The sequence below is a fragment of the Pogoniulus pusillus genome, chromosome 29 (assembly GCF_015220805.1).
Source record: "Pogoniulus pusillus isolate bPogPus1 chromosome 29, bPogPus1.pri, whole genome shotgun sequence".
Classification (NCBI taxonomy): Eukaryota; Metazoa; Chordata; class Aves; order Piciformes; family Lybiidae; genus Pogoniulus; species Pogoniulus pusillus.
Window position 1 is genome coordinate 18,581,731 of NC_087292.1, and position 24,989 is coordinate 18,606,719.

The window sequence follows — 24,989 nt, forward strand, 5'->3', positions numbered from 1 at the left end:
AAGGCGATGGCCTCTGCTTGCCCTAAGGAAACGACCACATCATCCCGCGGAGCTGCCCCGAGCTGGCGGAGGTGACACGCGTGGCCGTGCGCGTCCTGGACGAGCTGGTGCTGCCCTTCCAGGAGCTGCAGATCGACGACAACGAGTACGCCTGCCTCAAGGCCATCATCTTCTTCGACCCCGGTATGCCTCAGCTCGGTCAGGAACACCAGCAGGGGGCCAGTTGGGCTTGTGCCCACTAGCACTGCTGCGGAGCTCTGGAAACGCTGCCTGCTTGCCGCTCTGGCCAGGCTGCTCTGGGAGGGAGGGGAGAAGGCAACCTGAGAAGAGAAGCATCTGCTGCAGCAGGTGATGAGCACGCAGCTTGCCTCGGCCTCACCCAGCTGCAGGTGTCCCTGGAGGGCAGCTGCCAGAGGAGCAGCCTGGGCAGTCACTGTGTGGGTTGTTTCAGATGCCAAGGGCCTGAGCGACCCCTCCAAGATCAAGCGGCTGCGGTACCAGGTGCAGGTGAGCCTGGAGGACTACATCAACGACCGGCAGTACGACTGCCGCGGGCGCTTCGGCGAGCTGCTGCTGCTGCTGCCCGTGCTGCAGAGCATCACCTGGCAGATGATCGAGCAGATCCAGTTCGTCAAGCTCTTCGGCATGGCCAAGATTGACAACCTGCTGCAGGAGATGCTGCTGGGGGGTGAGTACCTGAGGGTTCCACAAGAGGCCTCTCTGTGTTCCTCAACCATTCCCCACATGAGAACCGACACAGCTCCTACCTGCAAAACCTGGAGACAGCCTGCAGGCAGCTCAGCCCTCGCCTCACACACAGTCCTCTCCCTCTAGCACTGGGAACAAAGGGTCCCCCACCTCTGCTCACCTGAAGAGCTCTATTGGCTGTGCATCCTCTTACAGGAGGTGTCCCCAGCTCTCTGCACCTGGATAAGCTTTGCTGGGCCACTCCCAGGCCCCTATCAGCCATTGCACTAACCCTCCTCCCTGTCAGAAAGGAGTCACCAAAGCAAAGGGGTCTGAAAGGTCAGAGTGTTCCAGATTTTCCAGTGGGAGCACCCAACAGGACAGAAGAGAATGGGAAGTGGCCACTTCTTTATGTGGAGCTGTGACTCCGCAGGGGAACATAACCCTGTGAGAGAGGCAATGCAGGCAGCAGACAGGGGTTAGGGAGCCCAAGGCACCCACGAAGGTCAGAAAGAAAAAGGAAGGCGGTGCTGCAGTCACACCAGCTGGCCCTGCACAAGGTCTTGGGCACTCTGAACTGTCCACTTCTGCCACGGAGCCATCTAACTTCCTGGGCACGTTTTTAGGCTCATCGAGCGAGACGCCGCACACTCACCACCCCCTGCACCCTCACCTGATCCAGGAGAACCTGGGAACAAATGTCATCGTGGCCAATACGATGCCTCCTCAGCTGCACAACGGGCAGATGTGTGAGTACCGGCAGAGAGGGCAGGGGCCCACCCAGAGCTTTCCTGACCACCTGCCTCCAGAGGACATTCCCATGCAGGAGAGCCTCTGATCATGAGTGTGTGAGAAATTCCTGTGCAAAAAGAGGGAAGGACTATCAAAGTGGTGGGTGAGATTAGATTAGGACAGACTGACTGATCCCACGGGATGTGCCCTGGCAGACTGCAGCTTTTGCAAAGCCTTCAGGGGGGGAATAATCCCATCCAGTGCCTGCTGAAAGCAGTGGGAAGGCTCCGCTCACCTTGCTCACTGCCCTCTGCAAAACAGGAGACTCTGGGGCCACCTCTTGGGAATTTGGTCTGAGATCACCTCAAGTGACCAAACGAAAGTGGCCAGTCCAGCTCAAAATGCCACAGGTCTTCTCATTTGACATTTGTTATTGTAGTTCTTCCAGGGCATCTGACGGTGCCTCTGCATCCAGGCTGCCTTGCACACAAGCCTCTAGGAGCAGTGATTTTGCTGCAGAGCCTTGCTCACAACCTTGCGTGACTGACGACAGATCCCAGTGCTGTCAGAGCCACGAGGCCCTCTTCTGATTATGTTTCTCTCTTTGTAGCTACTCCAGAAACTCCACAGCCATCTCCACCTGCAGGCTCAGGACCAGAGCAATACAAGCTGCTGCCCGGAGCCATCGCTACCGTGGCCAAGCAGCCCAGCTCCATCCCACAGCCTGCCATCACCAAGCAGGAGGTCATCTAGCACCCGCAGAGCAGCTGGCCTTGGTTAGAAGACCATGTGGGAGAAGAGCCCAAACTGACTCTGTCACTGTGAAAGGAGAAGCCATCCAGAGGCACCTGGATGCAAACACTTGGGCTTGGTTAGTGGACTGCTCCAGCACCATCAGCAGCTACCTTTTGCAGCTACAGACAGCATGTGCCATAGGCAGCCCCAGGCTCCAGAGCCAAGGCTGAAGCCTTCCTGAAACCCTTAGTCCTCAGGGCCAGATTTCTGTCTCCATCTGTGGGGAGGTGGCAGGGGCTGGCTGGGGACAACGCAGCTGCCTGTTCCCCATTGCCACCTCTCAGCACTGTTGGGCACACACCAGACCCTGTGGCCTCTCTGTGGTGTGTGAGCAGAGGGCTTCCCTCCCACAGCCATGCCAGCTCTGCAGCAGCCCCCAGTCCAGCCAAACTTGATGGAGATGGAAGCTCCCTCAGGAGCATAACAGCAGGTGAAGAACATGGGTTTTGCCAGGCACCGCTGGCAGAACTGCTCCTCGCCCTTGGCTAATCCCAGGTCCTTGCATGGTGTCCCCTCCGCACACTGACCCTCCTAGGCAGGTCTTACAACCCTCTACAGCTGATCCAGGGGCAAAGTCTGCCCCCCCAGCATTCTCCACTCTGGTTTTGTTATTTCTGTGCCATGACCACCCCTCCCACCACACAGCTCAGAGAGACAGCCACTGCCAAATCCCCCCCTTGCACCACTTATGCCTTCTTGCTTGGCCTGGGAGGCTGGAGGACCACGGGACTTGGGAGACTGCAGCTGATGGCATCAGCTCACCCTGCACAGGCTGGGAGCAGGCAGCACTACCTAACGTGTCTCAGCAGCCAGAAGAGCACTGGATGCCTGTTTGGAAAGAAGCAGAGGGAGGGACATATGGAGAGGAGAGAGCCGTGAGGGTGGGAAGAGCCCAGGCCTCGCAGACTGGGCCAAGGTGGAGTCCTGGGAGCGTCGTGTGCCAGGCTCTTAGCTGAACCAGACCCTGTAGTCTGCTTGTCCAGCCCGGTGCCACTGCTGCAGCATGGAGAGAGTGGCTGAGAGCAGATGGGAAAGCCTTCATAACAGGATAAGAATTGCTTTGGCTCTTCAGCCCTTGGAGGGTGTGAGGTCAGCAGCCCCAGCCCCACTGCCTTGATGCCTGCAGAGAATGCAGAGGCCAGGCAAAGGCCCTGCCTCACCCACGTCCTTTGGGCCTGCACCCCCCCGCCCCGCTCCCTGCCTGCCACAGCTCCTGTTTCTCCGTGCCTGCCTGTGCCCCAGCCTCACAGCTCTGCCCCTTGCTGCCCAGTAGAGCACAGCCCTGCAGCAGCCAGGCTGGGCAGCACAGGGCCAGGGCAGCCCTAAGCAACTGCAGGCTCTGTAGGGTGCTGGCCCCTGGGGAGATGAAGCTGGGGGAACCTCGGCTGCTGAGAGCTCCCCGGTGGGCAGCAGTGAGCCAGCCCAGCCAGGGCAGCTGCAGGGCTGTGCCTCGACTCCCAGTGCAGAATCAAGCCCTTGCCTCCTGCCCACAAGTGTTGTGCTGCCCTCAGCTGTGGTGGCATCCTACCAAGTAATTTATTGCAATGATGAAGCCAATCATTTTCTGTAAATTAGTTTGTAAATCACATTGATTATTTATAACTGGGAGATTAAATGCAACCCCCCCCTAGTAACCAGGCTGTCTCCTCCAACCGCAGCAACCTTTTCTCCTCTACCTAGAGACTCTCTGCAGGGAAGCCTCCTCTGATCTGTTTGCACCAAGCATTCCTCCATACTGTACATTAATTTTTGCTGGTTACTGCCTTCCAACGGGAACAGAGGAATATTTCTTCACTGCAGTTTGTATTCATGGAGAAAAAACAAACAGAAGAAAAAAAGAAAGACAAATAAATGCCAAAGTGTTTTCTAACCTTTCCCAGACAGGTGGATTTCTTCTGGGAGGATTTATTTGCAGTCCAGGGGCTCACCTTGCTGCTGGGCTGAGCACAAGGCATGTGTGTGCTGAGGACAAAGCCCTACCAGCACTTCCATGGGAGCCCACGTGTGCTGGAGTCACAGGAGCCAGTGACAACTCTGATCAACACAAAAGCGAATATGGAGGAGAAATATTTGCTTTCAGGGTCTCAGGGGGCTTAAAGACTTGATGTAAGCACACTCTGACAGCCAGGCAAAGGGAGCCAAAACATTTCAGCGGTTTGGACCTTTTGAAGTCCAGAGCTAACTTCTGAGCACTCTGAGGTGCTGACTCTGCCTTGGCTCACATGCTGCCAGCCTTCAGCTGCAGCCAAAGGCAGCCTGAGCCTACGGGGCACACGAAGACAATAAAGTGAAAGTCAATTTGCCACTGGTTGTAATGACCCTTCATGGTCTCCCATCTCCTGCCCCTGACATGGAATCAGGTGGGCAGCCTCATCCCAAGGAAGAGGCAGGAGAAGCAGGCTCATCTCCAATCCCACTTGCACACTCAGTGGCCTTCCACTGGGCACTCCCACTGGTGAAAGCTGCCAGCAGGTCAGAGATGCAGGGATGAGATTCAGCCTTGTTGGAGCACTCAGAGTCTGCCTCCACTCTGGGGCCAAGGACCCAGGGAAGAGGAGGGAGCTCAGGTGATGTGCCCTCAGTACCTGTACACCCATGATGGTCCTGAGCCCTGAGTGACTGAGCAAGGCCAGCAGTGGCAGTGGCAGGACAGGTGTCACCTCAGCACACACACTGACTGATTGGTTGTACCCTCGAGGGAAAGAAAAGGAGCTGGCTCCGTCTCCTGCCGCAGGACCCCTGGACTCAGGGTTGGTTCTACCTGGGTATATGCCCTAAGAACCTCCACAGGTGGAATATCAAATCTTCAAAGCAATAAACTCTCCTGGGTTCTTTCCCATGAACTTCTCTATCAAGGTTGCTCTTTACCTGGTTAATTTTAAACTAAATCAGTACAGCCCCCACAGAAGGCTTCTCGTGAGTGGATTTAGAAAAACCCCTCAAAGTGCCCCAGGGACAGCCTTGTGCCAACAGCCAGCTCTGCTGCCCCTGCAGCCTGCAGTCACCCTGACATCCTGCTCCGGCCACACAGGGCTGTGTTTGCCCTGCTGGGCTCCCTGCAGCCCACAGGCACAGGAGATGGCTGCTGCGAGGCCAGCGAGTATCAGCCTTTAAGACGACTTCCCTGTGTAGGCTCTGGACCTGGAGCTGCTCACTGCCCTGCTCTGTGCTTGCAGCAGATGCTTGCCTGGGAAGCAGCATCTCCAGCTGTGAAATCTCTACAAATGCCCAAACACAGATGTGTGGCTGTGACCTTTTTGGGTCCTCTGGCCCCTGTGAAGTGCATTCTTCTCATATTCCTTACACAACCTTCACCCAAACAGCCAACAGGCCCTGGAGCCCCCCCCCAGGGCTTTCAGAGCTCAGTGAGGGGAAAAGAGAACGGCAAAGGAGGTTTATGGCCTGCGTTCCACTCCTGAGCAAAGCAGCTGCTGCTGAGAGGGCACACACAGGCACAGACAGCCATGGACGAGGAGGAGGGACAGCTCACGACGTGGCACTGCTGGGCCAGGCAGCTCTGTGCCACCCTGCCCAGCTCCCTCAAGGCTGGGTGCAAACGGCACCAACCAGGCACACACTGCACAGCTCTGTCCCGTTCAGGCAGGCTGGAGGAGGGTATGGTTAAAACCCCTCTCCCCATTCCTAATGGAGATGTGACCCTGATAATCCTGAACACACCCAGCCCCTGCAGAACTACCAGCCAGGCCAGCAGAGGTGGCAGCACCCTGCCAGCTTCCTGAGGAATGGATTGGGCAGGAGAGCTTGGCAGAAACAAGGCTGCTTCATCCCCAGCCCTGCTTCCCTGCTTCCCACTGCTGCAGAGGCCTGTGATGGGCACCAGGGCAAAAGCTCCGAGAGCAGCAGCCCCCAGCCCGAGGCAGGCAGCAGCCCCCAGCCCGAGGCAGGCAGCAGCCCCCAGCCCGAGGCAGGCAGCAGCCCCAGCCCGAGGCAGGCAGCAGCAGCTTTCCCCTCACTTTGCCCTTTGTCACCTCACCCTTGGAGTGGAGTAGCTGTGGGACCGTACCACAGCCAAGCCCTCCTTGGACCTGGCACCACGTCCAGAGCAGATTCAAACAAGCCTGGTGTGGCCCTGCCTGGGGCGACCAGCAGGGTTTGCTGACTCCCTGCAGCCCTCTCCACACTGCTGGACTCAAGCCTGAGACAGGCCCTGGTGCAGGCAGACCTGGCCCAGGACCGCAGGACAAGTGGCTCCCTGAGCTGAGGCTGAGCTGCCCCAAAGGGCTGTGAAATCTGTGGGGCTGAGGTCCCACCTGCACCCCAAGGACCAGAGACCCTCTTGGCCTGAACTGCAGAGGGATTATCTTTATTACAGGCCTGTTATGTTTGCACAGTTTAGTGATCTAATATCAGTTTAAAGCCTCCTCTGAGCAGTGTTGTTTGAAGTCCTGCTCTCCTTCCAGCCCCAGCTTGCCAAGACTGTAAAACGTTTATTGCCAGTGGTGGAAGCCTTAAAGAAGCCAAGATAACTTTCCCAGGCTGGGCTCCGAGAGCGTTCCGGTGAGTAACTGAGTGCAGAGTGCCACACAGGCTCCATTAAAGATCAACCCCCACCAACAGCCACTGCTTTGTAACACAAGGGCAGGGCGCACAGGGACAGCAGCGAGCAGCCTGGGGGGCTGCACTCCCCACAGGGCTCCAGGGCTGGCTCACACCTCCTGGCTGAAGCTCCTGTAAATACTGTAACTGGGAGCTGATGAAGGGCAGAACCGGTGGGGCTCACCTCCCCTGGGCTGGGGGGAGCTGCACTGCACGTGGTGCAGCATGTCCTGCAGCTGTGGGCTGCTGGGGGAGGACTGTTGGTGTCTGGATGCTGCTTTTCCGTTTGCTGCTTTTACTTCCTTATAGACAGGTTCTGCCTTTACCGATTCCCAGTCACAGGATGCCAACAGCAGGTAGAGCCAGTGGCACCGACACCTCCTAGCGTTCCTGTGGCAGTGCTTTAGAACTCCCCCTGCAGCTCGGCTTGGCGCCTGAACCCCTCACCGCCATTCACCACCCACCGCTCCTCCTGCACGCCAACTCCCCACGTAAGAAAAGCTGAGCTAAGGTAGTTACTGCACTTGGAAACCCTCCCCAGACTGTATCCTACCTCCAGTCCTTCTTCACTGTGCAGCATACTCCCTCCTGCCTGCCTTCCTTCCCCTCTCTCAACCTGCCCAAGGCTCAGGCTCTTATTTGAATAAACCCTTTCAGGTCCCTCTCGCTGACTGCTTCTGACTCTCACTTGTTTTCTGCCCCTCTGGTCCCTCAGAGCAGAGCCTCTCTCACACCCCCCTTCAAACACCCCTACTTGCTCCTAGCACCCTGCCGCAGCAGCCACTCACCAGTCAGGCCTGGGGCTGCCACCTCCCTGCCTTCTAGGAGGGGTGCAAACTTCAGCCAGGCTGTGCAGCCTGCAACACCAATCGCTGTCTGCAACTCCATCCTTGGGGCTGTGGAGCCTTTTCTCAGATCAGCTTCCCTGACAGCTTCAGCCATCAGCTGGACAAGGTTCACCCAGGAATCTCCTCCAGCCGTTCAGCTACGAGGCCACAGACCTGTGGGGCCCAAAGCAGGGCCGGACGGGGCCGGCAGCACAGGGCTCCCACGCTCAGTGCCGGGCACTGAGGCATTTTCTACTCTGGAAGGCTGAGACCGGAGAAGAAGGGACTCAAAGCCGAACCCGGGCGCAGAGGGGCCTGCCTGCCGCCGCGGGCTCCCAGCCTTTGTCCAGCTACCCTCGGCTCCCTCTCCTGGCGGAAAACTCGGGCTACAGGCAAGAGGAAGCAGCGCCCGCAGGGACCCCCAGCCCGAGCAGTGCCCAGCAGGACGCCGACCCTGCTCTGCCATCAGTGTCCGCTGATTAGTGCCTACCGAGGTGCCAGGTTTGCCTCCACCCAGGCTACAGCTGGCTCGACTCGGGCCCCAGGCCCACCCCACCGGAGGAGCCCTTGCCTGGACCCTGCTCTGAGGCTCCCTTGACTCGGACCAGGCAATTTCGCAAGCGGCCGGCAGGAGAGGCTCCGCTGTGGCCACGCTCCCGGCCGCCTTCCTCCTCTCAGAGGTCGCTGCTGCTGGAAAAACTCCGTCCTGGCCACACAGCTCGGGCAGGGAAGAGGCCCTGGAGGGCTCAGTCCGCCGCCCGAGCGCTCCTGCTCTCCAGGGCAGCCCCACGGAGGCACTGCATAAAGACACATCTAACGGTGCTCCTGCGGCTGGAGGCAGGAACCGCCGTTACGAGCATGAGGCCGGAGGGCGGACGCGACCCCGCGGCGGACACCGCAGGCGGCTGGGGGTAACCCTGCGCTTCCTGCCCAAGGCCAAGCGGGGAAACCCGCACGGGCGGCCCGAAGTCGAGCCGCCTGCACCGGTGCCGGGGCGCTGACAGGGGCTGCGGGAACCGCTGCCGGGGGAACCACCACTCCGGGGGGAACCGCCGCCGCCCGGGGGGAACCGCCGCCGCCCGGGGGGAACCGCCGCCGCCCGGGGGGAACCACCACTCCGGGGGAACCGCCGCCGGCAACGGCGCCGCCAGCGCGCTGCGCCCTGCGTGCATCACTTCCGAGACGTCACTTCCGAGACGTCACTTCCGGGAGGACGCTGCACTTCCGGGGCGCCGCTGCCTGGAGTCGGCGCTGCGGAGCGGGAGCCTTCCGGTACGGCGAGGCCGCGGTGCGGCGGGGTGCTGCAGCCGAGGGGCTGTGGGGGGGGTGTGTGGGGTGGTGCTGCAGCCGAGGGGCTGTGGGGGTGTGTGTGGGGTGGTGCTGCAGCCGAGGGGCTGTGGGGGTGTGTGGGGTGGTGCTGCAGCCGAGGGGCTGTGGGGGTGTGTGGGGTGGTGCTGCAGCCGAGGGGCTGTGGGGGTGTGTGTGGGGTGGTGCTGCAGCCGAGGGGCTGTGGGGCTGTGTGTGGGGTGGTGCTGCAGCCGAGGGGCTGTGGGGGTGTGTGGGGTGGTGCTGCAGCCGAGGGCTGTGGGGGTGTGTGGGGTGATGCTGGAGCCGAGGGCTGGGGGGGGGGTGTGGGGTGATGCTGGAGCCGAGGGGCTGTGGGGGGGGTGTGTGGGGTGGTGCTGCAGCCGAGGGGCTGTGGGGGGGGTGTGTGGGGTGGTGCTGCAGCCGAGGGCTGTGGGGCTGTGTGTGGGGTGGTGCTGCAGCCGAGGGGCTGTGGGGGGGGTGTGTGGGATGGTGCTGCAGCCGAGGGGCTGTGGGGGTGTGTGGGGTGATGCTGCAGCCGAGGGCTGTGGGGGTGTGTGGGGTGATGCTGGAGCCGAGGGCTGGGGAGGGGGTGTGGGGTGATGCTGGAGCCGAGGGCTGGGGGGGGGGTGTGGGGTGATGCTGCAGCCGAGGGCTGGGGGGGGGGGTGTGGGGTGATGCTGCAGCCGAGGGCTGGGGGGGGGGTGTGGGGTGATGCTGCAGCCGAGGGCTGGGGGGTGCGTGGGGTGATGCTGGAGCTGTGGGTGCCTTCTTGCCCTGTGCGCATCTCAGTACGCAGAGCGCTGGCAGGGTTCTGCCTGCCTGTTGGGAGCAGGGGCCAAGGGCTCGGGTCCCACAGAGCCCAGGCTGTCGCACATCCCTGTGAGCGATCTCTGCCCCCCAGCCCTTCCCCGCCCAGCCGCCGGCAGGTGTGAGCGCAGCGCTGCCTGCCAGGCCGGAGGCAGGTGCGTGGGGCAGGCCGGTGCTGCATGACCCCCAGCTGCTGTGGTGTGCTCTGAGCCATGCTCAGTAGGAGCAGCTCAAAGGATAAGGCAGATTTTTACCCTTTCACTCCCAAGTCGATCTACAAGAAGAGCACCAAACTCTTGATGACTTTTCACTCATCTCTATTTACTTGCTGCTGGATCTGAAAATCCAGCTCCCAGGTCAGCGACGTTAGCAAACTCAGCCCTGCCAGCCTGCAGTGCCGCCACAGGGCTCCTGGGGCTGCTCTCCTGCTCAGCAGGGCTGTGAGCCGCAGCCGCTGCTGGCGTTCCCGAGCTGCTCTGAGCCCTCTCGTGGCGGCCGTGCCGAGGGACGCTGCTTTGCCAGAGAAGCGGATGGGAGCTCCTGGCTGGCAGAGCTCAGCTGGGCCGAACGAGACAGTCCTGCCTCACTGGGGCGGGTTCCTTTGCTGTCGGCTGGGCACGAGAAATGTTAAGGCACTCGAGCTGTGGGTTTGTAGGGAAGCTCTGTCGCTCTGTAGTGTTTGTGTTACTACTCTTTGTGGTGCTTTCATCCAGAGTATTTCCTGCCTGCTCTGCTGGACAGGTTGATCAGAGAGCCTTGCACTTCAGAGTGCTGGGCAGAGAGTTCAGATGTGTGATGTTGTGGCTGTGGTGCTGCTCCTTGGCAGAGCAGTCTCTTCAGATAGGAGACAGGGTTACAGGACATGATAAACCTCCCTGTGAGTCCATGGAACTGTTTGAACCCTGCAGCACTTGGGTTTTGGCAGGTCCCTGCTGTGCCATGTCGGGGGACAGCGACTGCACCAGGACCAGTCCATCGGCAGGCTCTCCATCTGACACCGAGTTCGCTCCAGCTCGGCCCAAGTATGTTTGCTCCCTGTCTCCTGACCTGGTCACCAAAGCCCGGGAGGAGCTCCAGGAGAAGCCTGAGTGGAGGCTCCGTGATGTGCAGGCCCTGCGAGATATGGTGTGCAAGGACTATCCCTCCCTGGGCACCTGCCTGGATGATGCCTTTCTGCTGAGGTTCCTCAGAGCCAGGAAGTTCGATTATGACCGAGCGCTCCAGCTGCTGGTGAACTACCACAGCTGCAGGAGGAGCTGGCCCGAGGTCTTCAGCAACCTGAGGCCGTCTGCAGTAAAGCCTGTCCTAGAGTCAGGCTTTGTCACCGTGCTGCCTTGTCGTGACCCCGAGGGACGCCACGTCGTCTGCATCCGCCCAGGTACTGCCTGGCTGCCCTTGCTGCCCACCTTCGGGCCGGGGCTGGGCTCTGCTTCCTGTGCTGCTCTGAACAGTGGTGACATCCAGAGGGTGCCTGTGTTCTCTGGCCATGTTTGTTAGCCAGCATGAAGGCACTTGCTCTTCCTGGCGGCAGCAGCTGCAGCTGTAGCTGTAGCTGTGTGAGTGCTGTGCAGTCAGGTGAGCTGCTGCCATCTCAGTCAATGCAGGAGACAGTAATGTGTGGTAACCCCAACTGCAGTGAGGCTGCTGGCCCACGGCATGAGACTTGGCACTTGTCTCGACAGTGAGTGGAGAGGAACTGTGGCTTTGGCTCCTGGGTGAGTATTTGGAGCCTTGGGTATGCTTTTGGTGCTGCCAGACTTGCAGTAATTTTCTCTTCTTTCATTCTCTTTTCCATTTACCTGCTTGCTTTCTGAGCTGAAACTGCTCCTAATAAGCTGTGCTGAGTGGAGAAAGGGATTCTTGAAACCATCGCCTTTGCTCTCTGAAGTAAGCCTGAGCTGCTATTTAACCCTTGAGAAAGGCTGCTCTGAACTAGGACTGTGGCTCTTAAGCATTAGGCAAATAGAGAAGGTCTGGAGTGCTGTTGCTAGCTGCTGCTCGCTGTCCGCTCACCGCCCGCGTTTCGCCCGCAGACAGGTGGAGTCCCAGCCAGTACCCCATCACCGAGAACATCCGCGCCATATACCTGACCTTAGAGAAGCTCATCCAGGCCGAGGAGACCCAGGTGAATGGAATTGTGATCCTGGCAGACTACAAAGGAGTCAGCTTATCCAAGGCCTCTCATTTCGGTCCTTTTGTGGCCAAAAAAGTGATTGGAATTCTCCAGGTAAGCCCTGATCTGGCGGGAGAATAACCTTGTGCATTGTAAATGACTGCTGCTGTGTCTCGAGTTCTTGACTGTCACCAGAAGCTTAACCACCTTGGCTTCTCCTGGCAGACTTAAAACAGGTCTCTGCCCAGCCAGTTTCTCACACCCTGCCAGCTTACCTCACTTGCCCTGTTTTGAATCCCTAAAACTAAACTGGCTTTTGAAATGCAAACTTTGAGTTTGAAAAGCTTAAGTAGCTCTGCTAGGTGTGGTGAGGGAGAGCAGGAAACTGCAGCCAGAGCAGACCCTGTTGTGCCTGAGTGCTGAGGTGTGTCTCCTGCCAGCCTAGGGGCTGCTTACCACTGGGCAGGTGCAGGTATTGCTGCAAACGTTTTGCAGAGAGGACTCTAGATGTGACGTGAGTTGTGTTGGGAGGCAGCCTGGGGAGACTTTAAGAGGAAGCTGGCAAATGTTTTTTACACTGCATCATAAAAACCTCCTTTACCCTTCAGGATGGATTCCCCATCCGGATAAAAGCTGTTAACATCATCAATGAGCCTCGGATATTCAAAGGCATTTTTGCCATCATCAAGCCCTTCCTGAAGGAGAAGATTGCTAACCGGGTAAGGGTTTGTGTCACTTCAACACCACTTCAGTGTCTCTAAGCTCCTGGCTTGGACACTGCAAGGAAACACCACTGAAAACTTCCCTGCCAGAAAAGCACTGGGGCCATTTACTCCATCTGAGTGGCCCTTCCTGCTTCACCTTGACAAATGAGCCTGTTGGGGAAATGCTTTGGGAAATTTAGTATAGGCCCAACATTAATGTGGAACTTCAGTCCTGGGCTGTGTGCTCAGGATATTGATTCCGTCTCTGGGATTGGATCACCTGGGCAAGTAACACTTTGTTTATGAGGTGGTGCCACAGGAAATCTGTGGTGGCCCTTCCTTGCTCTTCTCAGGCAAGTGTCCTCCCTGGCACCGGGATCCCTCCCTAGGCCTGGCTGTAGCTGCAGAGGCTGATGCCTTTCTCCACAAGTGCTTGCAGTCTCTTGAGCTGAGTGTGGACCCCTGGCACAGAGCAGCAAACATCCAGGCTCTCGCTAGGGTTTAAGCTGTGCTGGCCTCGGATCACCTGAAGGCTTCTGTCCCTGCTGTGCCTAACTGCACCTGCTCATTGCTGTCTGCTGCTCATAAAGATCCCGCCTGAGCTGTGCTCTTCAGCTCAAGACAAGCCTGTTAGCTGCAGAGTTTTTGATAAATGCTCTTCAAGCTAACTTTTTGTTTTCTTCTTCAGTTTTTTCTTCATGGCTGTGATCTTAATTCCCTTCACCAAAACATTCCTCCCATGATTCTTCCTGAAGAGTATGGTGGCACTGCAGGAAAACTGGACATCTCTGCCTGGAATGAGTTGCTGCTGGCTTCTGAAGAGGATTTCCTGCATGACTTCTCCCATCTGGTTCTGCCATGTGAGAGCTTGCCTCAGGAGATGCTTGTGAGTGGGGATGCTGAGGAAAAGCAGTGCGATGACTCCCTGCGAGGCATGAAGGCTCAGCTCTACTACTGCTACTAGCTGGGCAGGGAGCTTCCAGCATAGCTGAGAGCTGCTCTGAGAGGTGGCCGTGGGAACTCTGCCTTACTCCTGAGCCTGCAGCTTGGGGACAGGCCACTGAGGCACTTTGCACTGAACCAAAGGAAGCTGAGCAAGGCACAAGGGGGCAGGGCAGAGCGCGGGGAAGACAAAGGCAGTGCAGCAGAGCCCTTGAGGCTCATCCATGAGTGAAGCAAACTGGCCTGTTGCCACCATAAAGAAAAATCCCCGTTGCAGGATGTAGGATTGTCAGCTGCTTGGCCTCTCCACGCAAGTGAGAGGGAGCACTGCTGAGGTACTTTGTGACCATCTGTTCCCTTCCCCTTCTGCAAACAGCAGCAACCCAAGGCAAGAAAACTTCTGAACCCTGCAAAACACAGTTCTGTCAGTGAAGGCTGCTTGAACACATGCAGGTGACTTGGCCTGTCCTCTGTCACTTGGCACTTCTGAAGTAGCTCCACGGATATTTGTCTCTGATAGAAAGCAAAACTTCCTTCTCCAGAGTATCAGTGTGGGGATAACCTCTGCAATGTCTGCACTGCAGGAGCAGCACTGTCTGGTGGATCCGCTGCTGCAGCAGCTGTGCCAGGGCTGGTTATAAACAGATGGAGCCTTCATTTTCAGCATCAGGAGTTGTTCAGGCCAAGCTCTAAGGCTTTTGATTAGCTAACAGCTTCAAGTACCAGGGGTCAGGACCAAAGAAGAAGCACCTGTCAGGCACCTCCCTGCTCAGTTCTCTCCCTCAGCGGGTTGTGAAGAGCAGCTGGGTGAGTCCCTCACAGAGGGCAGTAGTTGAGGTGCTCCTCCAGCTGGGCACTTGGGGCAGTTTGGCTGTGGAACCAAAGGCAAGCAAGCTCCTTGCAAGCACATTTTGCAGTCTGCTGCTCCTGTAGCACTTTGTTCACCGTGCTCCTTGTGAGTTGTGACAGCTTTGTTCTTCTGTTTCCTGATCCCATTTGTCTTTATCTGTCCCATGCCTGTATGAAGTAGGCTTGAATAGTCTCTGTAATACTGACCTGTAGCTTCTGTGCCTGTGCTTCTAGGTCTTTCTCTAGAGACAGAACCAAGGCTCAGGTGTCCAGTCAGGGTAAGATACCTGTGTCTAAACTGTTCCTGCCTCCCAGGCTCACTCTGTTTGGTCTTAAGCAGAACCTAGCACGCTGCATATTTTCCTGCACTGTGATAGTGTGGAGAAGGGAACCCCTCTAGGAGCAGCACAGCACACCCTGGTACTCCAAGGGGAAATGTCTCACTCTTGGTGAAAAAGAACATTCCTTCCAACTGGTGACTTCTCTCTAGAGCACTTTCTCTGGCTGGAATCTGTTTAGTGCCAAGTGTGGTTCAGGTACCAGCTATGTTTCTGTAAAGCATCTGGAGATCTCAGACTTCCACTTTTCCAAGTGCCAAACTCCTGCTCTGAATGTCTCTCTTCCTCAGTCCCCCTGCAGCCTGCCTGCACTCCTCTACGCTCAACTGATTCCCTGACCTGGCAGGAGACCTCATCCTGGGACTAGAGGGAAGTAAATGCCCTACCTGCTACTCCAGCACTGTGAAAGGAGGCTGGGTTTTGGAAAAGGGTAAACTCAAAGCTGAAGTGTTCATCTGGGAGGCAGTTCAGTCTGTGGGAGCAAGGAACTCATTGCTTGAACTGTTTTGGCTCAAAGGTGAGAAAAGACAAATTTTCCTGACTGAAAGCATCTGATTTTTCCAATCTTTAGAAGTAAATTCTTACTCCTCTTTGACAGCTGTTACCTTTAGTGTGGGGTGAAAAAAAGAAACCACTGCCATTTCCGTCTGCTTAAAACCGGGTCAGAGTGCTCCCAGCCACTTCCTCCTTCCTGAGCAGAATGTGCTGCCTGTTCTGCAGAGGTGTACTTCGGTTCTCTGTGCCACCCGGCAAGACAACAGCACACAGCACCAGGACTTGGAAAGGCAAGTGGCTGACCACAGTCTGACTGCCAGAAGAGACTGGTGTTCGTGGTGCTTTAGAGCCTCTTCATTCCAGCCACCATGTAGAGAGTGAAAAAGTCAACCAAGGCAGGGCCATTTTTCCTAGAGGTGAAGGCCTCTTTCCTTAGTGTGCTGCAGGGTCTGAAGTGCTATTTGGAGAGTTAACCTCTAAGATGTTGTGTAACTACTGGAGAAGGAGGTTTGAGTATTTGAGGTTCAGTTCAGTGCCCTTCAAAAAGAAATAAATCCAGTGGTCAGCAGGAGGCTGAGGAACCTCCGCAGAAACAAAACCCTTCTTCAGGCTTTTCTGTTCCCTTGCATGCCTTACACAGGACAGGCAAACCAGACCCAGTTCTCTCCCTGTTCTTTGCTCACAGAGAAGCTAATAATAAAGCCTAGGAGTTAAGCAAAATAGGTAAGGCTCTGTTACCAGTCCTGAGAGCCTCTGCTCTGCCTCCAGGACATCCTTTTCTTCAAGCTGGCTGCTGGGCAGTTGATGTCAAGATACTTAAGTAAGCCAGGCCTATCTTTAGCAAGCTTCTGTTACTCCTCATTTGCTCCTTCTTGGCCTTCAGAGTCAGAGCTGCAGGTTTCCTGAGCTGCAGCTCTAACCCTCTTTAGGTCTGTAACCAGTGCTTGCCTTGTCTATCAAAGCACAGCTCTGCCTGACAGAAACCTGCCTGCTGAGTGAGAAAGGCTCTTGGAGCCTTAGCACTGACCTAGCAGAGCAATCTCTTTGCTCCCAGCATTGCTGATGGCAAATAAGGGAAGCAAGCACTAGTCTGAAGTAGACAATCTCCTTACTGCAAGAGAACAGGCAGATAGCAAAAGCACCTAGGCTGGGCTTTGGGGGTTGATTTGTTTTGACCTTTTTTTCCCCCCCAGCACCAAAACTCTTTTTTTCCCACTTGACAGCTGTGCCCCAGGGGAGCTGCCTTGCCCAGTACAGTGCCAGCCCTGCCAAAGCCAGCAGGGAACAAGGAAAGGCAGCAGAGCTGCACTGGGCAGCCCTGGCTTTCAGCATCAAGTGGGACAAAAAGTAGCTGTGTCCTGTACAGGAAAGGTACTTGAATTTTTGCTCCTGCAGCTGAGTCCTACAAACCCTGAGGTGTTGCCAGGAGCTGGCTGAAGTGGTTTTGGTTACCTCTCACTTTAGCCTGAGGTAACCCTGGTGTGGTGTTGGGGGGGCTGGCAGTGCTGGGTGGGTCCCTCCCTCTGCATCTTATTTGACAAAATTTATTTTTGTATTGCATTTTGTAAAGTGGAGTGGCCAAAGTGTGCAACTTTCTGATGTATGACTGGGTGAGCCAATACAGTGCAGCAGTTCCACCTTTCAAGTGTTTGTCTTGTGTCCTCTTGGGCTGTGCCACTGTAAGAGGCAGCAGTGACAGCTGCTCAGTCTCACACCAGACACAGGTCAGGGACTGGAGCTGCCCGGCAGGACTGCACCTGAGCACCTCCAAGGAGAGTGACTGGATGCAGAATCACCTGCATGTTGTTTGTTCCAGAAGAAATGTACTGTGACTTGGTTGCTGCATGAAGAAAAGCTGCAGTCACAGCCCCCAGGCAGCATCTGAACCACTCTGGGCAGCGTTTTGTGTTAACTGCTTGCTGCTTACCGTCTGCCAGCAGGCTGGGCCCATTTCAGTAGTAAGAGCTCTTTATTCAAATGAGGTTACAGTGCAAAATGCCTCTGTGCCACTACTCACTGTGTACATTTTCTAAGCATACCAGACAAGAGAAATCCATCAGCAGCTCTGCCGTTCCACCAGCAAGCTGTCTGTCACACAGCTTCCCAGTGGGGTTTGGCAAACATACTAAAAGAAGTTACCAGAGAAGCTGCCTCTTAGGGCAACTTTGTTCTTACACGGAACTGGAGATGAACCAGAGATTAACTCGAGATTCTTCAGCCTCAAAAGTTGAGTTCTTTCAGTAAGGAGTAAGGTTTTCTGCCACAACAGAGGGAGGTTTGTGAAATTTAAACACACTTTTTGAGTGGAATGCAGAAATCAAGCAGCATGGTTTGACTTGCAGGAACCAAAGTGTTAGCAACCAGTGCTGCTGACTAGAACAGATCTGGTTAGGACAAGCTTAGGTTGGGTCACTGGAACGGTTGTGGCTACTGGACAGAAGAGAGATTTTCTCCTGTGCTGTGACAGCACAGCTGTAGTGAACTTTGTAACTGCAGCAATAACATAACCATAACTGAAGGTTAAACTGGAAGGGTAACTGGAGGAAGCTTGGGTCCCTCTCAAGCGTTAGGCAGCAGCGCACAGCTTTACCCCTGCAGGTTAGTGTGGACATAAGGAACAGGACCATGGTGAAACTAAAGCAATGCATCAGCATTTTGGGTTTCAGCAACGACTTCCCCACCTCTGTAAGCTCAGAGTGGTGCAGTTTAACTAAAGTCCCTGTTGGTAAGGACAAGAGGGGCCACTAAGGTCCACAGATAGAGAACCAGACAGAACCAGCTGGAGGTTATCTTCACCCACACTGCTGGCCACTTACTCGTCATCGTCTTGAAATCTGCATCAGGGCTAGAAGGAAAAGAAGTCAATTAGCAGATATGAATTAGACCATCCACAGTTTGTTGCTACCTGTCATGCTAATCCAATTGTTTGGGACAATCCAGTGCAAGAGCCTTTGTGGGAGCACAGTGAGACAACTAAATACAGTCATTTCCTGTGGCTCCTCCACATGCTTCTTGCTCTTGGCACCCAGGTCTGAACTCAGCCTGTTGCTGCTGAGTGAGCTGTGCAGAGAGCCCTGCTGCTCTGCATGTGCCTTTGCCCATCTCTAACTTGTAGCAAGGAGGTACAAGCTGCAGAGGATTTGCCCAAGTTCAGTGCAGCTGGCCTGCGGACAGCACCTGAGCCATCCAGGCAGCAGCCTCCTGTCTCCCCTGGAACAGCAGCTGGCACACGTAGCCCACAGCTGCTGTCCTGCTCGTACCTGTACCAGTTGGTGAGTGTCATCATGATGTAAAGGGAGGCCAGAAAGAGCATGAAGTGGAAGAAGGTGTAGCTGTACTGGACGCCGTCCCTCTCGTTATCTGTGACGCGCCGGATGTCGCCCTCCTCGGCTGCGCTGCCCAGTGCTGCGGTGTCCTCCAGCATAGCACTGTCACTGCCAGACAGTGTCAGCTTGCTCACCTGGCTGTGGCTCGAGGAGCGAATGCTGCAGGGCAATAGAGAGAGGGGCACAGTTCTAAGACCCTGCTTCAGTCAGCGAGGGACCACAGTCAATGGCTGGGTAAAGAAGTCCCTCCCCAGCTCTCCTGTAGCCCCCTTCAAATCCTGAAAGGCTGCCCTAAGGTCTCCCTGGAGCCTGCTCCAGACTGAACAACCCCACCCCCCTCAGCAGAGGTGCTCCAGCCCTCTGATCGCCTTCAAGGCCTCCTCTGGGCCCACTCTAGCAGCCCCATGGCCATGCCAGGGTGTTTCTCACTAGACCCAGATTCAGACACAAAAAGGCAAACAAAGCCCAACTGTTTGTCAGGTGCTAGCAGTGCAGATCCTACCTGGAGTACAAGAGGCAAAGGACAAAGATAACCAATCCCACAACACTCTGGGCATCCCACCACTGCAGGGACTTGGGTGGACCTGGGGTGACAGGCACCACAGTGGTGTTCTCTGGCGCAGCTGTGGGTGTCGTTATCTGGGCGATGATGTTCAGCAAACTTGGGTTACAGCTTCGTTCTGAAAGGGATTGAGGCAGGTTAGAGGGGGAGCTTTGTCAGCACTTAGCTAGGAAAATGTAACAGGGAAGCCTCCCGTTTTTCATTCCCTTGAAATGCTGATCCCTGGTTGCCCAGAGGCAGCAATGGCATAGAATATTTTTCTCTCCTCTGAGCTGTGTAAGGGTACAATACATACAAACACAAAATCACCCTGGCACTGGGTTTCTTCCCCTCCCCAGTGCCCCAGCTTAGGTCTGCAGAGGCAATTGGATAGTTTCAGTGAGGTCAGCTTTACTGCTCACTGCATTTGATCTGACAGATCAGCAGTGCCCAGAGATACGAGACAGCTCCAGGCCCCACCAGCAGCCACTGCTCTCACACCAAAGGAAGCTGCCCAGGACTGGCTGCTGCTTACCAGGCTCGTTGGACATGGCTGCCCAGGTGAGGTACATGGTGTAGAGGGTGATGATCGAGGACTGGAGGAGGCCAGAGCGGGGCTGATGCTCCTGTTCAAAGACACAGAAGCAAGGCAAGGTCAAAAGGGCAAGGGCCTTGGGACCTTTCCTTGGGCATTTTATGCTATTCAGCAATCATCAGCAGCATGAAAAGTTTGCATCAGGCTTTATGCTTCAAAGACCAGAAGAAACTCCTTAGACACTCTCATTCATGCAGCGAGCAGCTCAGACATGAAGGAACAAGCAGGCCAAGTTGAGTTCTTCTGTGCCTACGACCTGGTTCTGAGTTCATCCCAGCTTACAGTTTTGTAGGTCTGCATTTAGCATGAGGCTTACTGGAACACCACCAGTTCAGAACCAAGTGGCAAGGGAACTTCTCCCCTTATTAAACATGCTTCCCCACCATTCCAAGCCACAGCACTAAGCTAACAAATTCCCAGCTTCTTTTGTTTTTTCCTAATGGGTTTCTCTGTTCTGCCAGAGCCTTCAGCACTAAAACCACTCCAGCAATTCTCCACATGGAAAAAGTCCAAAGTGACACTGGCACAAAACACAAAGCCTATCTCCAGGCAACAAGGCAAAATGCTTTTCAAAGGTGCTCCCACCTTGTACAGTCCCAACAGTCTGAATGCTGAAGTTCTTAATGTCTGACTCTGCTGCATCCTTCTTACTTCCCTGCTTTGTAATGTCAGAAGAGAACAGCAGAGCAAAACCACACCTGAACTTTTGGAAGGACAGAAACGATGGAGACAGCAATGCAGAGGATCACATTAATGCTTATGAAGATCTTGTTCTCAGTGCAACCATCAGGCCTTGTGTAGAAGACACAGAAGAGCACGAGGAAAACCAGTGACAAGGCATAGAACAAGCCTGTGCAGGAGAGCAGGGCTGCAGGGAGAAGAATGGAGAGTTACAACTCGCAGACAGTGCCAGGTGAGTTACCGACACTTCCCACGGCAATGAGACCCCTCCTCTTTCTCCCCTGGAAACCAGCCCAGCAGAGTGCATGTTTGTTAGCTATGGCTGAACTCCTGCACTAAGCAGAGTAGCTCACAGCAAAGCTAGGCTGCCACCAGGGCAGTGACACCTGCCTTTTGCTTTCACTGCTGCTAGGCCCCAGTGTCACGATCAGAGTGCTCTCTGCACACTCCTCACGGCTGTCTCTTAAGCTCTGAATTCCCCCTTGCATGCTAGAGGCCAATCACTGCTTCCATCTGCTCCCTTCTTTGTGAGAAGCCCCAGAATGCTGCTGCAGCATTTGCAGCTATGAGCAAAGCAGCACAGTACTTAGCACTTTGCTGCTCAGTGGTCAGCTCTGTGCCATCCTGCAGCCCGTCACCCACACAACTGACTTCCTGAGGGCCGCAGTAGAGTGAGTGGCAAAGACAAGTTAGAGTTGAAGAGATCCAGACTGCTACTGCTGCATTTGCACTGCAAACCAGCCAGGTGCTGGCTGCTGTGACTCTCAGACCTGCTCATCATGAGCCCAGAATAGTCTGCAACACTGCAGATGCTTACAGCAACGCCTCAAGAAGACTCGAGTGTAACTCCAGGTATGCTTGCAAACTGGTGAGTGATCTGCAGAGTACTGCCAGCAGAAAGAAACCATTACGGGTGAAGGCTCCTACCTGCATACCAACATTTAGCATTTCCCTCCTCCATTCTCTCAACCCAGCTCTCATTCCAAGAGTGAGCAAAGTCCACAAGCAGCACTAATTGGATAAGAATGAAGAAGAAGGCTCCAAAAATACCAACGACAAACCAAGCTAGAAAAGGGTGCAAGAAACACAGCATTAGCTTCCATCAGCTGCATGCTAGCCCATTTTGAAATAAAACACAAAGTTCCTAATTCTACTGCAGCCAAGCAAAGGAACAGTCTGAGCCTGCTGTCTGAACAGCAGCTGCTATGCATCCCTCTACCCTGCAGAAGCCTGTGGAGAGCCCCAGTCACTCTGGGGAGCAGCCTTTGCTGCTCCTTTAACCCAAGGTGTTTTCAGCATGAGTGCAAGAGCTGACAGGAGGCAGCTGTGGGACAGACGTGTCATCGTGCCACACTGCTTTGAGGATCAACAACCCCTTTGGGCTGCTGTGATGTGGCCAGACAGTAAAAGTTCCTTGCACACATTTTTCAGACTTTAGGGAATTATTTAGAACCTGTCAGTGTTCTGAGCTGCCTCTAAAGAGGGGCAGAAGGCAGCCCAGTAGCAACTGTGTGATGAACACCAAATTACTAACACCCAGCACTCAAAGGCAGATTGCTCACTGCCATACCTGCAGGTGCTCATCAGGACACTGGCTGAAGCAAGACACTCAAGAAGCAGGGCAGAATCTGTGTCTCCCAGCAGATAATTTTCACTAGCACAGCTCTAGCCTAGTGAGTTTATTAAAGAGAATTCCATGATGATTTAACTGTACCTCGTGTGAAAGGCCCTTCAGGAATGTAAAATGCCCCAACCATGAGAGCCACAATGGCAGCAATTTTGAAGAACCAGAACCTGTAAAAGAAAGAAGATGAAAGCTCTGGGCTGGCTCTGCACACAGCAGGCACACAGGCAGCTTGCTGGGCACCCACAGCATAATGAATCCAAAGTGGTCTTTAGTGGATTCCAGAGGAAGGTGTTCACCAAGCCAGAGGAAGGGGCAGAACTTCCAAAGTTCAGCAAAGGCAAGAACAGAGCATTGCAGCTGGGACAGAACCCTCCCGAGCAGCTGGGCAGACTGGGGCAGCCTGGCTGAAAGCTCCTGCTGGAAGAAGAGCTCCAGCAAAGGGAACGTGTGCCAGCAGCTCAGCCCTGGGAGGAAGGCTGGAAGGCTCTGCATTGCACAGCCTGGGCAAGGGTTAGGGTTTTCAGCTGCCTAAAAGAAAGGTGTGAAGACCAAAACCGCAGACTTTCCTTGAAGGTGCACAGTGGAAGGATAACAGGCAACACAGGCAAGCACAAATTGGAACTACAGCTAGATGTGGCAGAATACTCACAGGTTGCCCAGAGAGGCCAAAGCATCTCCATCCTTTGAGATCTTCAACACTCGACCAACAAGGCCCTGAGTAACCTGCTCCACGTTGGTCCTGCTCTAACCAGATGGCTGGATTCTATGACCACCAAAGCTGCCTTTCCAATTAAAGGGCTCTATGATAACTCAGTCATCTAGCCTAAAACTAACCCAGTTAAATCACTGGATCAGAAACCAGTTCCTGCTGGCTCAGTGAGTCTGACTGACCTTGTGAGTGAGCCAGAGAGTCAGTGCCAGGCTGGTGATACAAACCAGCTGCAATCTAGCCTCTCGGTGGGCACACTGCAGGTGCCCAGAGCACTGTCCTTGGGTTACCTGGCCTGAGGGCATCACTGGGAAGTGGAAGCTTTGTGGCAGACTGGAGCATTACTGTGTTCAGTTCAAAACAAACTCAAGGCTGTCTCTGCAGGCACAAACCATCTGCCACTGTGTCCAGCACCTAAAGGAGAGGAATGAGGCTGGAAGCCCAGCGCTGGCTCACGTACCCGTTGTGCACCGCGGCTCGCGGATCGTTGCTTGTTTTCACTGCTATCATGAGTAGAGAGAAGAGGAAGAAGAACACAGCCATGGCAAAGCTGATCCGATAGACTGCCCTGTAGCCCACGAACACGTCGCAGCTGACAAAGCCATCCATGTAGGGGACCAGAGTGTGAAGCCCCTCCTCACAAAATCCAGGTATCTGGGCAAAGACACGTTCAGCTGTCAGCTTCCACCTGCATTTGCAATTACATTCTTTAAGCTGCAACACCTAAAGCTTCCTGCGCTCCTCTGGCAGATCTGATAAAAGACCTTGTGCTCAGCCTTCCCCCGTGTTACCAATAAAAGCAGCAGGGCTCTGGCAGCAACTGGCAGTCTCCAGGTCTGGCTGAGTTTCAGGAACCAGGAATTGTATTTAAAAATTCACATTCACTACGTTTTGTATTTCTGACAGAAGCCATTCAGTACAGGCAGCCCCTTAACTCAGGGGATGAGGCACACGGGGGTGTCCATGTCTCTCATGTCATCCGTTCCAAGGGGGCAATCAATACTCCCTGGCACAAGTAATGTTTTGTAAACAGTTACAAAGAGGTTTTCCCCCCTTCATACCTTTTTCAGCTGCTCTTCCATCCCCGGTGCCAGCATAATGCAGGCAAGAGCAGTACTGAGGAGGAGGAGGAAGGCATAGATAAGACGAGTCACTGTGGAATTCTTGCTGTTCGGACAACATCGGCAGAGCAAACAGGAGGCACCGCTGCACAAGCAGGGAATCTGGAGGGCATGCAGGCATAGTTAGGGCACGTCCCTCGCAGCCGACACCGAGTGTTCAACCACGGAGACAGACAAACCTCAGCTCCATTTAGGGACGCGCCACTGCCTGCTGGACCATACCGATAAGCCGTTCAATCGCCACTGCTGACTGACAGCGTGCGGAAAACTACCCGCAGATATCTGCCTCATCCGCTCGGGTTCAGCTCTCGGAGGTCTGTGCCCGGAAGCCGCCAGGCCGCGGCCCCGCAGCCACCGACAGCGCTTCGCAAGGGCAGGCCCCGCCTGCTGGCCACACGCCGCGCGGCCGTGCGAGCCCGGCGCCCCCGGGAAGCCGCGGCATAGCTACGGCCCGGCGCCCCCGGGAAGCCGCGGCATAGCTACGGCCCGGCGCCCCCGGGAAGCCGCGGCATAGCTACGGCCCGGCGCCCCCGGGAAGCCGCGGCATAGCTACGGCCCGGCGCCCCCGGGAAGCCGCGGCATAGCTACGGCCCGGCGCCCCCGGGAAGCCGCGGCATAGCTACGGCCCGGCGCCCGCTCTGCCTCGACGACCTGAAGCGGCTCCCGGGGGTGGCGGCACCAGGACCACAAGCCGCGGTCGGGGAGACAGCAGAGCACTGGCTCCGGGGCCCCCGGCAGAAGCACCCCACCTCGGGCAGGCAGCGGGAGCGCTGGGCTGGCTGGCAGGCGCTCACCCGGTGCCGCCCGTCACTCACCCAGCTGGCCAACGAACAGACCCCCAGAGCCGCTCCCATGGCGCCGCCACCGAGGCCACTCCGGACGCTTCCCGCTTCCGCCCCCACCCCGCGGCGTCATCAGGTCCCTGGCAGCGCAGCCGCCGCTCATTGGCTCTTCCTGCTCTGCTGGCGTGCGTGCAGGCCAATGAGCGAGCAGAATGGAGCCGCGTGCTGGCAGGGGGGCGGGCAGGGCCAGCGAAGGGCGTGGCAGGGAGATCGCTGTTTACGGACGCTGCTTCCGCCTTCCCCCGGGCGAGGAGCCGGGACGCTGATTGGTCGAAGGCGCCACTGAGTGGGCGGTTCATTTGTCAGGACAGCCAATGAGCGAGGCTGATGTGTGGGCCCGCAGCCAGTCGCCTCCCCGCTGCAGCTGGCGGCTGCCGTGTCGCGGGTGGAGTG

The 24,989-nt window shown here is 55.9% G+C and overlaps 3 protein-coding genes across 12 annotated transcripts in view; 2 read left to right on the forward strand and 1 right to left on the reverse strand.

Annotated features, from left to right (window-relative positions):
- The window catches only part of HNF4A (hepatocyte nuclear factor 4 alpha), a 31,285-nt gene extending 27,201 nt beyond the window's left edge, over positions 1 to 4,084 (forward strand). Inside the window, exons 7-10 of the mRNA XM_064167639.1 lie at positions 28 to 183; positions 452 to 688; positions 1,314 to 1,436; positions 2,030 to 4,084. Of these exons, the coding sequence (XP_064023709.1) occupies positions 28 to 183; positions 452 to 688; positions 1,314 to 1,436; positions 2,030 to 2,172 (659 nt within the window). The 3' untranslated portion in view covers positions 2,173 to 4,084. The remainder of the gene's footprint in view (positions 1 to 27; positions 184 to 451; positions 689 to 1,313; positions 1,437 to 2,029) is intronic.
- A 4,718-nt stretch (positions 4,085 to 8,802) lies between these two features.
- Positions 8,803 to 16,799, forward strand: TTPAL (alpha tocopherol transfer protein like). Of its 10 annotated transcripts, XM_064168005.1 has the most exons (6): positions 9,644 to 11,091; positions 11,747 to 11,940; positions 12,435 to 12,545; positions 13,219 to 13,416; positions 14,556 to 14,599; positions 14,950 to 16,799. In XM_064168005.1, the coding sequence occupies exons 1-5, from the start codon at positions 10,338 to 10,340 to the stop codon at positions 14,565 to 14,567; spliced, it is 1,269 nt and encodes a 422-aa protein (XP_064024075.1). In that variant the 5' UTR covers positions 9,644 to 10,337; the 3' UTR covers positions 14,568 to 14,599; positions 14,950 to 16,799. The 10 variants fall into 10 exon arrangements, 6 of the variants coding, with proteins under 6 accessions (XP_064024076.1, XP_064024075.1, XP_064024074.1 ...); XM_064168006.1 differs by adding an exon at positions 8,803 to 8,870 and having other exon boundaries at positions 10,639 to 11,091; positions 13,219 to 16,799; XR_010307733.1 differs by having other exon boundaries at positions 13,219 to 15,176; positions 15,258 to 16,799.
- A 305-nt stretch (positions 16,800 to 17,104) lies between these two features.
- On the reverse strand, positions 17,105 to 24,679 carry SERINC3 (serine incorporator 3). Its single transcript, XM_064168002.1, has 10 exons — positions 24,570 to 24,679; positions 23,695 to 23,856; positions 23,094 to 23,287; positions 22,012 to 22,091; positions 21,225 to 21,362; positions 20,315 to 20,484; positions 19,557 to 19,647; positions 18,983 to 19,160; positions 18,415 to 18,639; positions 17,105 to 17,999 (listed from the first exon to the last, which is right to left on the reverse strand). Exons 1-10 carry the CDS (start codon positions 24,606 to 24,608, stop codon positions 17,861 to 17,863), a joined length of 1,416 nt encoding a protein of 471 aa, XP_064024072.1. The 5' UTR covers positions 24,609 to 24,679; the 3' UTR covers positions 17,105 to 17,860.
- Positions 24,680 to 24,989: the final 310 nt, after the last annotated feature.